General features: G+C 43.6%; 1 protein-coding gene across 3 annotated transcripts in view; it reads left to right on the forward strand.

Annotated features, from left to right (window-relative positions):
* gria4b (glutamate receptor, ionotropic, AMPA 4b) overlaps window positions 1-12,466 on the forward strand; it is a 107,459-nt gene that overhangs the window by 86,255 nt on the left and 8,738 nt on the right. For all 3 annotated transcript variants that reach the window (XM_069718838.1, XM_069718837.1, XM_069718836.1), the window contains exons 12-13: window positions 9,996-10,194; window positions 11,727-11,974. In XM_069718838.1, the coding sequence (XP_069574939.1) occupies window positions 9,996-10,194; window positions 11,727-11,974 (447 nt within the window). The remainder of the gene's footprint in view (window positions 1-9,995; window positions 10,195-11,726; window positions 11,975-12,466) is intronic.

Genomic DNA, 12,466 nt, shown 5'->3' on the forward strand with positions numbered 1-12,466 from the left:
GACACCCTGCTGTGACCAGCAGACATCTCTGACAGAGTAGAAGAGATAACGCATTAGTATGTTGTTCAGTCCTGATTTAATCAGTTAGCTCATCACAGGACATAAAAAAAATAAACAGAAGTGGTGGTAGAAGCGAAATTTAACAGATGGAAGAAAGATAATTTACGAATGATGGTTAGCATGCGTGTGTTTTATAAAGAATAAATATATGATTTTATTTACTGATGTGAAAACCTCATAATTTGTTACCCATCAAACTTTAACAGAAGCATAAAGTCAAGATTTTGAATGGTGTTATATTTTTGTTGGTAAAGATGACCATAAGAATTATCTGTATTAAAGGAATAGTTCAGCTTTTTGGGGGGAAATATTAGATTTTTTTTTTACGATCAAACTTATAACAGTTCGTCGTGATGAATATCCAAATTTTATGGGACTCCATCCAATGTTGTTTCACAAAAAAAAAAAAAAACCGTATCTCATATTTATGTCTATTTAAAGCGTATGTTTTATGCATCCCAATTATCCCCAGACGTTCGCAGGCTGAATGTGGCGGGCGTCCATGAATAAGTCAAAGCGTCGCACTTATCTCACACGTGTCTGTAATAAAAGCAGGAAACTGTAGAATTGATCCGACTTCAGTGTTTGTAGCTGGAAAGGTTGAAAACCTTTTTGAAGAAAGCGTTGGCGAGTTTTATGGACCAATCCAGACATCGGATTGATATCAGTCCTGTCATCTCAAAAAATGCTGAGTTACTCCTTTAATCTGAGACTTTTTCTTTCGTTTCTCAAAAGTTAAAATTGTGAGGTTTTCACCTGCCACTACATACATACAGTGTCCCTCATCTCTATAGTGTATTATAGAAGTAAGTGACTGTCAGTGGCAGTTTGCATGACGACCGTAGATCCCAGCATAGACGTATTTAAATCTGGTTAGTGTCTTTTAAAGCGCTGTTTAATGTGTTGCTCTGTAATATTCGCTGCTCGTATTCTGTGTGCTGAACCTGTCCGTGCACAGCGGCCTCACACTCGTGTGTGTGTGTGTGTGTGTGTGTGTGTGTGTGTGTGTGTGTGTGTGTGTGTGTGTGTGTGTGTGTGTGTGTGTGTGTGTGTGTGTGTGTGTGTGTGTGTGAGAGAGAGAGAGAGAGAGTGTGAGTGTCTCGCATCGATTTTCCTACTCTCTCTCTCCCTCAGCTGTATTGTTCTTCACTGTCTGACTCCCATCCTCCGTCTCGTCTGCTTGTAAGGGAATTAGGTTGTCTCCGTGTTTGTCAGCTTTCGTCAGTTGTGCCTTTCTGCCTCCCGTCTGTGTATTCGAGCTCCGGTTACATTCGCCGACGTGTTTTTCCGTTGGACCGGCTGTCTCGAAAACCTTCGTGTTTCATTTTCGTGTCTTGTCACTTCTCTTCCCTTCGTCCAAAGTCCAAAACCCGAGCGCTGCCGTCGCCTCAGACCCGGCGCGTCGGTGTCCAGTGAACACGGCGTACTTTGGAAGGGTGGAGAATTGGGGCTTGTACAGTTTCCTGTGTGGCCAAAGGCCAGAGAGGATCTTTGTTTTTCAAATCAAAGATCCAGCTTCCTTGTTCGTCATCGCACACTCGGCAGCCTCTGCTGACACGGTGAAGCCTTCGGACCGGTAAAGCCTGTAATTCTCAGTGGGTTTTCTCATTTTCTATAAACCCTTTCTTAGCAGTTTGAATGGCTTTGTCAAGCTTAAACTTCCAGCAGATGGTTTGTTTGGGTTATTTTAAGCTACTGCTCGAATGGCTCCTATAGTTAATTTAAGTCTTTCATTTAATACTTCTTTTTTTTTTTTTTTTTATCTGTTTTAAGCCCTTATGGATCTTGTAATGTAATAGAGTTGGTAAGATTTTGAGGAGATGAAAAGGAGGACCAAACCAGCCTGTATCTTTCAGCGTCCCCCACACCAGAGGAGAGCAGAGATGGAGGATCCCGAGGTACATTCGAATTATAGCCCGGCATCACGTAAGCAGCCTACGGAGGCGACTGGAGTGCGATTACAACACACTCATTCAAGGAGTACACTTGCTTTGTTCACGTGTGTGCAGACCACCCCACCACCCATCACCACCCCCACCACCCCACCCCTCCCACCGCCTGTGTACCGCAGATAAGGACTGTAGAGCCGCGACAACAATGTCAGCGTCAGAATGAAAAAGTCTACATTTCAACCCCTCTCTGTCTCTGACTGCGGTCCCCGCTGCTTTCCACCTGTCACTGTTAATCCCACGGGCCTCTCCCAACCCATCAACGGGCCCCCCGAAGCCCCGGCGGCGCCTCCACTCCAGTTTAGCCTGACAGGGGCAACATGCAAATCCCCAACATGCAAAGATTAGACGGCGAGGAGGCAGCGAGAAGGGGCAGAGGTAAAAGAAAAAAGAAAAAAAAAGGGGGGGGTGTTGCGGTCGCGAGATGGCTGGACGGTTGAACACTCGGTCTGCATGCGGCACTCCGTCTCTGCAACTTTCCCAAGTCTACATGTCCGTCCGCCGCAGACAGATTACACAAGAGCTTCATAATATCCAGTGTGTGTCGCCTGAAACGGTTTTGGGTAGACTCGTAGGAGCGAGCTTTGGTGAGGGAAGTCTGGTCACATGTGCGGTGATTGACTGGAGGTCGCATCGTGTCAGGTTTCATTAGAGATTATAACGGAGCTCCATTCAAACAGCACCAGTAGTACAGGGGACAGATACTGGGCACGGATGTACTCATGGCCTTTTCCTCACCCTCTCTTTTTTTTTTTTCTGAGTTTCAAATCAATAAAAACCTTCAATGTTGCATAAACTCGTCATAAATCGCTTGTATACAGAGTCTGGCTCCATGTTGAATCATTTCCAGTCCGGTCCAGACCTCGGGTTGTTTTTGAAGCTGTTGGAGCAGCCTTTAACCAATCAATATTGACCACCAAGTGACATATTTGCTGCATTCAAATGGGGTCGTATTTCCCGCGTACACGAGAGGACTCCGTATGAACGGCGCCCTCTTGTGGTTTTCACGACATCGGACCGCAAAAGTTTCTACAAGCCTCAAGTTCCCCGAGTTGTGACGTGTTTGTTGACGTTTATGGAAATGTCAGAGGTCATGGAAGTTCATTTTTCAATGGATGTTCAGCTAACATAAATTGTTGGCCTCGGTGGCTTCTAGACGCCCTCCACTTTGTGTTTTAAAGGCTAAACCACTTGAACGGCAAGCATGCGGCGCACACGGCTTCCCACGTTGTAACTACAAGCTCATTTGAACGCAGCATTTGATTCGTGCCAAAATTCACTGAGCTGCAAACAACAAAAGTACGTTTTACTTCCTGTCACAAGAAAGTTTTTCCTAAAAGTGTGCAAGTATAAGATTCGAGCCGCGGCCAGTGACCCATCCGGCCTCCTGATTTCAGCTCTTACGCTCCACTACACGAGTCTCTCTGTGTCTCTGCATGTGATTGTGTCCTCGTAGAGGACTGCAACTCTCACTCTTCATGCAGTTTTTACTTATTTCATGCCACAGATCCGACAGTGAAGGCAGAGTTTGAAATCGTCTTCCTCTCCTCCTCTTCACGCTCTCTCCCTCTCTCTTTAATAAGGGTTAATACCCCCTTCTACTCCCTTAAGGCGGCCCATAATAATTAATTCAGTGATTAATACCCAGGTCTGCCATGGTAATGTCTCTGTGGAAACAGGAGAAGAAGGGAGCTTAAACGAAATGGTGACACGATAGTCTCTTTAATTGACTAGATATCCCAGATGAACAGGACTGGAGTTATTCTGGTGTTTTCCCCTTGAGACTGCCGGACGTCACATCGCAAGTAAGAAAATGTCGGGGGAAATGCGGAGGCAGCCGTCTGCCGCTCCACGCAGGTGTTATCGGCTGCGACTGCTCCAGGTGATTCCCGTCACTTCCGTCTCGTTGTCTCAGATGGATTATCTTTGTCTTTTCTGCCGAGTCATAGTTGCCACATCTCTGGCGAGCTGACGGGAACGCCGCGACTGGCTTGATTAGTCCTGATTAGCGCGTGCACACCGACGGCAAATTTTCGTGATGGCTACGGATGAGGCGTAATTTTTAATTTGAGTTGTGAAATTGGGCCAACAAAAGCTGCGTCTGAAAAAGAAAAAAGACTTTCAAGTGGTCTATATGCGAGATTCCCATTATTCTATTAATTCAGTGACAATTAGCTTTGTTATCCAGCTGACACGCTGCTGGTGAGCGGCATCACTATTTGCTCGTGTCAGCACTCCTTGTCCTTCTTCACTCGGCTGATTTGTTGCACCATTCGAGCAAATTATGTGCCTCGCTCGAGGCTCCCGTTGCATCTATGTACACTCGTGTTCTATAGCTTCAAAGTCAAGTGCCAATTTAGTGTTTTTCTGCTTTGATATTGTGGTAGCGGGTGGTAATTGGGGCGTTTTTAGCAAAAACAAACATCTCCATTTGCTCTTTAAACGTGTTTTTGTAACATTTTATAGCAGCGGTTCAACCTTTTTGTGCTTATGACCTTTTAACACTATTAAAGTTGAGCTAAAAAGGGACTATTTTTCCACTCTAATGGTTTTATTCCACTAGATTTTAGAAACCTAAAGAAAAGATATTAAAGAAAAGTTTGAAAAATAAACATAATGCTCTGAACAAAATGTCCTACCCTAAGATTAGATTTGTCTCCCCACTCATTGTTAAGATTCCAACCTCATGGCTCCATAATACCCATGTGGACAATGCCATTTGCGGTCATGAATATATATTTGATTTTCCGCCTGGACAAGTGTAAAGTTTATCTGATCACATTCAACATATTTAACGAGGTGAATGCAAAACGACAGATCCACTTATGATACGAGCAAAAAGGCTTTCTTCGAGGTTGACAGGCATAATAGAGAGTGATCCGATGTCAGGTGTTTAGGAAAGTCCCGTGGGTTTTATCTCTTCAGGATATAATGCAATGGGTCCTGCAGAACAATGACGATAAAAGAGGCGGATTATCTGGGACAGTATATCACCACTTTACAGGCCTTCTTTACCTGTATTGTCAGTTGAGAAGGTCGCTTGACATCAGGAAGAAGGATCATGAAGGGTTTATGTTATGAACTTTATATACGAGTGCAGGGCCTTTATTGGTATGTTTATGGGACTGTCTTTATTTATAATTTCCACTGTTTTTTAAGTGTATTTAGGGACGTTTTTCTTTTGTTTTCTAATCTGCTTCCATTATAATTTCCCCCATTGCTCTATTTGAAGTCTCTTTTGCAACAGAAATCCCGTTTTTATCCACTAATTATCTGCATTTCCTCCTTGTTTGCATTTTTTAGTGCTTTATTTTGGGAAACTCAACAGTTTCTGCACAAATATTTCACAATAAAAGCCGTTTAGTGGCTCAAATCTCTTATTTTTTCTGGGAGGCTTTTAATTTGAAGGATGTGCAGGAAGTGTTGAATTTTGGTATTTATAACTTTTGCAACGATTAAAGCAAATAAAAATATAATCAATAAGTGAAAGAAATCATTGTTTCTGTTAAAAAAAAAAAAAGAGGAATAGTACGACAAGGCTCTTGTATTGGTGTTGAGGAATTTTACGTTATGCGTCTGGAGTACAAACTCTATCTGTGATCCGTCTTTTGTTATCAATGGTACATAAACATGCAGATTTGAAGTCTCATATCGGGCCTGCAGCCGAGGACAGGACATGGGAGCAGAGGTAGAGATGTGGAGTGACAGTTTGTCTGCTATGAATAAGTCAGATGGAGCAGCCTCGCCCCAGGTATCACCCTGGGAGCAGACTAGCACCTCCTCATTTATTTAGGCTGTGCTCAAGGTCAGAGCTGTCCTTCTCGCTGCGCGTCTTTCACTTCATCACCTCTTCTATTTCATGTTGTTTTCTACTCTGCCTCCGTCTCTTTCTCTCTTACCCACAAATGATTTCACAAATCCTGTTTAAAAACCTACTCACACACACACACACACACACACACACACACACACACACACACTGCACCAAATCATCTCTGACAGCAGCTTTTTCTTTTCTTTTTCTTTTTTTTACTCCACATCAGAGGAAATAAAAGAGGGCAGCGGGGACCGTGAGCGGCGAGCGTTTTAAAGTTTTCTGCCTCGCATCACAGTGTGTCGGATGGTTTGCTGACTGGTCAGTGATGCTAACGCCAACCACATTATATTTAATCCTGATATGAGATTTGCTTTGCTTTCATGTTTGCTTATTATCTCTGAATTTTGATTTAAGCTCCTCGATTTTATTTTCATTTTAAGTGCCTTATTTTGTGGCTTCAGATTAAGAAGCAGATTGAATACACATCTGCAGCCCAGAGTCTAAATATATATAGTATTTTCTATATGCTTGCTTTTTCTTTGAAGATATGATTGTGCACTCTGAAATATTTAAACCAAAGTCACCTTTTTATGGCTGCACAGTTGCATCAAATGGATTTGAAATGTCTTGGGTATCATTTTAAGACATTTCCACATAAATCAGCCAGATGAGTTTGTTTTATTTGGAAACTGTGATTCCCAAACTGTGGTATGTGTCCCACTGGTGGTACGCGAGGCTCCACCTGGAGGTGCACAAGCACCTTCCTGAAAGACCTAACAATTAACCACAAGCCCAAAACATTGACATTTTGTGTAATTTCATTATAGACAACAGATAATATATAAACACTTCACATTAGATTGATGAACCAATTCTGTTGTTACCGTAAAATGATCAAAGTCCAGTAACCAACCTAACCGTAGCCACGCAGGGTGCCGTCACATCTAACATAGCATAATGATAATGTTAACTTGGGGCAGTCCTTAGTCGTTAATTTTAGCAGGAGGAGACATTTTTAAATGGCTACAAGCTCCAACAAACAGTGAAGAGACAAGTGACGACGCTGGACCCGACAAGTCAGATGAACCTTTCAATGCGTTCTTTGATTTTGGATCAGTAGCCTTATGGTCCTATTTGTTAGCCTGTCTGAGGCTATCCATGTTCAATCGGTAAATTTGATGCTATTAAAGAATATTATTTTCATTGGGAAATTGTACTTTGGATTGCAACATATTGGTCTGAAACGTTTCAGAAAGGTCCTCGCTTATAAATGAATAGATTCAATTCATGAACTACAACTTTCCAATTCTCACTGTTGTTCAGTTCATTTAAATGTGAAGATTAATTACATAAATAGTTGATGAGTCCCTACGTGCCGACCATACCAGCCGTATTACATCTGCCTTACCCTATTTAATAAATACAAATTAATTTAGCTTAAAGAAGTTAACTGGTAGCGAAACGTGATGTCTAATTGCTGTATAATTGCCGAAATTAAACTTTTTTTTTGTTCTCTACGTTGAGCACTCTTTATACCCCGAGGCTCACTGGACTGCTGCGAAGAATCCCAATGCTGCAATGCTGGAGCCAATCTCTGTTTTGTATCCACTTTATTTCTTCTAATACTTTCTCCGTCTGGTTTTCTTGTTTCCTCCACTCGTGGGAAAACTGAGCTCGTACATCATTACAGTCAAGTCCCCCCCCCACCCCTCACCAACGTTTTTTCACAACATCTAACGGCACTGAAACATTTTTCAGTTTTCTTTACAGCAGACTTTTATATTGCACAAAAACACTTGTAATAGCCACACTTGGATGGACGCCTGTATTAATAAAAATGCAAATGATCCTACAATCCCCCCAACACTACAAGCTAAATGTGTAATACTGAGCGGAAAACCATTTGTACTCGCATTCTTTTCCCCTTAATCTCAATGTTTGAGGACTTTTGATGGAAAAGCTTTTAATTTCCTGACCGTTTATTTGCCTTACATACGGATGTAAATGCAGACAGTGCAAAAGACTGTAAAACATTAATAATTAATGCTTTAAAAATAGAAAAGAAAGAAAAAGTCTATTTTTTTGGAGCCAGCCCCTAGTGGCCCTCTGTGGCGTTGCACTTTTAGGCACTTCCATATCGGCTTCATTTTCAAACCTGTGGACTACGAGCATTTCTATAGACAGTCTATGGTTATAATAAGCTGCTTCTGTAAGAGGCCTATGGGGTTATTTCTTTGGAGGACAATCATGGTTTTTCACATTACCAAATAATACAGCACAACATAAACATGTTCTACTGAATGAAAACATATCTAATACTTTTACAACACAACCTTTTTAATGGTTGTAATATCGGACAAAATTCTGACCCCGAACTTTAAAGATATATCATACTCAAGGATAGTTACAAGTAAATTGCATCACACTTTGTATTAGAGGTGGATGAGAATCAAGAATATTTATTTTAAAAGTCCACTTTATCACAGTATGTTATGCGCAATCCATCACTTCACTTCAAGGATAACAGAAAAAAGACAAATTCACCGGAAGCACCGACGTGGCCTGAAAATCACCCAAATCCCCCCCAACTCATCCCCCCCCCCCCCAACACTCCCTCTGTTTACTGCAGGCCCATCAAGACACAGCAGAGTGTCACTGTGGATCAAAGTCAGCGGTATCAGCCAGGAAACACACAAACGGGAGGGAGTCAAAGGGACGGCAGAGAGACTGTCCTCTTCTGGTCCCGTTATTACGCTCCCTCCCCACAATGCAACGCTGTAGAAATAAAACCGGAAAAGATGGAGACGGTGTGACAGAGAGAGACTCATCCGGGCGTCTCGTCGGGACACACCCTCCACCTCTGTAGTCTTTTATTTCACCACAGAAACACACTCCGTCAAGAAGAAGGGGAGCGGAGTGAGGGGAGAGAAAGAGAGGGAAGTCGTTTGTATTCAAATCCAGAGCTAATACGTCAATAAGTCTATTTCATGGGCAAAGTTTCCTGTGTGTGTGTGTGTGTGCGTGTGCGTGTGCATGTGTGTGTGTGGAGGAGGCATGCTCCACTGCAGCACTCTCCTCCATTTGTAAGCTGCCTGAGCCGCTGCAGGTGCTTTCATCGTGCAGAGAGCGAGAAAAACGGGCGGTTTTCCTGAAGCGATTCTCCGGCTCGGTCGACGGCTCCTCGTAGCACAACGCTGTGATTTGTTAAAACAGAGCAAAGCAACCCTGAATGATTGTTCATAAAGGTTGTCGAGCGGGGGTGATAATCACTCTTCTTTTTAAGTGTTTGGGGGCCACGGGGGAGGCTTTCTTCCTTTTTCTTTTTGCAGTGTCTGTTGTACGTGGAGTCAAATGAGCGAACGGGACGCTTTGCGAACGATGGAATATGACCAGATTGCAACACGGCACAGGGAAATACCAGCCAAGAAAACACTGACTGTTGCAGATGCCCGTCTCCCTCCCCCACCCCCCTCCTCGCATCCACCATCTCTCTGCCTCCATCTGACACCGAGGGCCTGAGGGTTTTGTACCCTCCGCTGTTTGATTTGCACCGAGGGGAGATCTTGTTTGTTCTCCTCAATGCAGCATTTACGCTTTAAGATTCTCCTCACGACCTTCCGCCGCTCCTGAGCAGCGAGCTATCTGTCTCCCCCGAGCGAGGGAACAAGAAAAGGACAGTGCCGCCACTCTGCCCGGCTGGAGGGGGGTGGTGGTGGGGCGGGGGGCCTCCAGCTCTTTTCATCCTGCCAATAAACAAAAGCGGGGAGGGGGGGGCGGACGGACGGACGGACACAGCCTATATAGCTTTTATTTATCAAAACTGTTCAGCACAAGCATATGGGATTTAATTTTATAAGGCAGTCTGCTCTAATGAGGGGGAATACAGCTCTGGCCGGTTTGAGTGTTGCCAGAGCGCCACCTTGTGGTTTTACATCAGCATCTTTAATGGTGGCCCTCCATGCTTTACTCATAGTTCATTGTAATTGTCTACTTTCACTGCACTTTCCACCACTGACTTGACTGTTTTCTGTCTTTTTTTTTTTTTTATCTCCCCTCTTCTCCTAATTTTACAATTATCGCACACCCCCCCCCCCTTTCTACGTCCTAATCCCTCCCAAACCGTCCCCCCGCGCTACGCTCCCTCGTCCCTCCTCCTTCCTCCCTCGTAGGTCGTTATCGGGACGAATCGTGGGAGGGGTGTGGTGGTTCTTCACGCTCATCATCATCTCGTCCTACACGGCCAACCTGGCCGCCTTCCTCACCGTGGAGAGGATGGTTTCTCCCATCGAGAGCGCCGAGGACCTGGCCAAGCAGACCGACATCGCCTACGGCACTTTGGACTCCGGCTCCACCAAAGAGTTCTTCAGGGTGAGTTGGTGTGACCGAGGGGTTAACGGTCCACTCTCAGACAGGTAGGGGAGCCCGTGCAGTCCTCACATCTCTACAACACCAGAGAAAAGGCTGATCGTACACTTTTAAATCACGTTTCTCTACCACTAATTTGTTTCGTCAGATATTGGAAGTAAATGTTGATGTTCAGCTTTTTCTTTTAAACCAAGAAGTTCTATGTTTTTGCGTCACATCCAAGTCCTAAGAAGACGGCTGGGGTGGATTTAAAAAGTTCACTTCATCAGTAGAAACAGGTTCTCATCCTTCATTAAGGCAACAAAACCGCTTTAGTTTTGCAAGAAACATTCGTTAAAAACGTTTTTTTTTTTTTGTGGGTAAAAACGTCATAAACGCAGCAAATTGGTAAACTTGTAAATAAAATTTCTTGGTGCAAAAGGTTATTTCTTGCCGACCAGCTGCACGGTGACGATGTCACATCGAACATCTCACGAATATATGCAGCCGAAAAAGACACATTTCACCCAATTATATTTTGCATCAAGCGCTCTTCCCTTGCTCTTCTTACTCTACGTGGTCTACACAGGTTGCTTGAAGCTTCGGGCTTGAATACGTTTAACTTTCTCTTTTTGACTGTGCACATCGTCTCTGTCTCAGAATGGCAAGAACACGCCACAGAAACACTGAATACCACAGACCGCTAATCTGAAGGCTCGCAACATGCACACTCAGCAGGGGCGTTACAATCTTTAAAAAACTAAAAGAATATATATCTTCGGGTCGACCTTACCACTTAGAGTTTGCCAGCTCGGGTGTAAAAGACGTGGATACGACCGGGATTCAGGTCTTCGTTTTTAGACCCGTCTTTTAAATTCACATCTAATGAAAACAACTATGAAAACCGTATCAAATCATTCTTGCAGCTGTGCAGTACTTTTTCCGTGCCTCAGTCATGTTTTGCAAGAATATGAATATACAGATGGACAATGTGAAGGTTATCTTGCTATAGGACGTTTAAACTAACCTCCTCGTGTGCTCCTTTTTTGTGATGAACCAAACTTTTAACAGACCCGTTTTAAAGTTACACTGTTCGTGATAAAAAAGCGTCACGTTGCGTCTGTTCAGCAAAATTTAAAAAAAAGAAAGAAAAGAGATCCGACTGTTTTTAATGTAACTCCCCTCCATTGTATTGGGGTGAAGGAAGACCTCTAATCTTAAGACAGATATGTCCTATAAACCAGGATAAGGGGTGGGATACATGCTCATGTAATATAGACGAAGTGAACCCTTTAAAGGGTTAGATGTGTTTTTCTAGATATCCCACCAAACCTAGTAAATTCTAGACGTTTACACAAATGAATCCGCTCGTATTGTTCGTTGCCGTTAGTAATCTAATGCTTTTAAAAAAAAAAAAAAAGTGCAAACACAACGCCACCTATCGAACTGATGCTCCATGTTTTCTCTATTTTGTATTGTATGTATTTGTGCTTTCTCCATCTCTCACAACACATCTACCTTTGAAACCCCCCTCCCTCCCTTTAACAACCCCGCAGCGGTCCAAGATCGCCGTCTACGAGAAGATGTGGGGGTACATGAAGTCGGCCGAGCCCACGGTCTTCACCAAGACCACGGCCGAGGGCGTGGCGCGGGTCCGCAAGTCCAAAGGGAAATACGCCTTTCTGTTGGAGTCCACCATGAATGAGTACACAGAGCAGCGCAAGCCGTGCGACACAATGAAAGTGGGAGGCAACTTGGACTCCAAAGGCTACGGAGTAGCCACGCCCAAGGGTTCACAGTTAAGGTGGGTGGAATAGTGTAACAATATGTGCTACGTGTTGTTATGGTATTCCACCTTCCCTGGTGTGCCGCCTTTTCTATCTCTATCTGTCTCCACGTTCTGCTTGGTGTGGGGCGGGTGGGGCGGGTGGAGCCGTGTTATGTGTTTGTTTTTAGGGCAGAAGTGTAGCGGCTTTTTTATTTATTTTTTTTTTTTTTTGACATCCGTGTTTGTCGCATGCACGTGGGGGCTTTCGCTGTGTTTTGAGGCAGGGGTGGTTTTTATTTCATGTTTTGTGTTCTTTACAGCTCTCCACACCAGGTAACTCTGTGATCGTGCTTGCTGGGGGATTTTTTTTTTTTGGGGGGGGGGGGCAGAGATGTTGTGATGGCATGCTGGAAAGCGCTCTTGACTCATCTAAAAAAAAAAAAAAAAAAAAAAAAAAAATGTCTTATTTAGAAGATAATCTTGCATTTTATGATTCATGCTGTAATTAGTGAGATATTTCGCTAATGC

This window comes from Brachyistius frenatus, unplaced genomic scaffold (genome assembly GCF_029030835.1).
Source record: "Brachyistius frenatus isolate BFR_SWC_R1_liver_20210118 unplaced genomic scaffold, ASM2903083v1 Contig_200, whole genome shotgun sequence".
Taxonomy (NCBI): domain Eukaryota; kingdom Metazoa; phylum Chordata; class Actinopteri; family Embiotocidae; genus Brachyistius; species Brachyistius frenatus.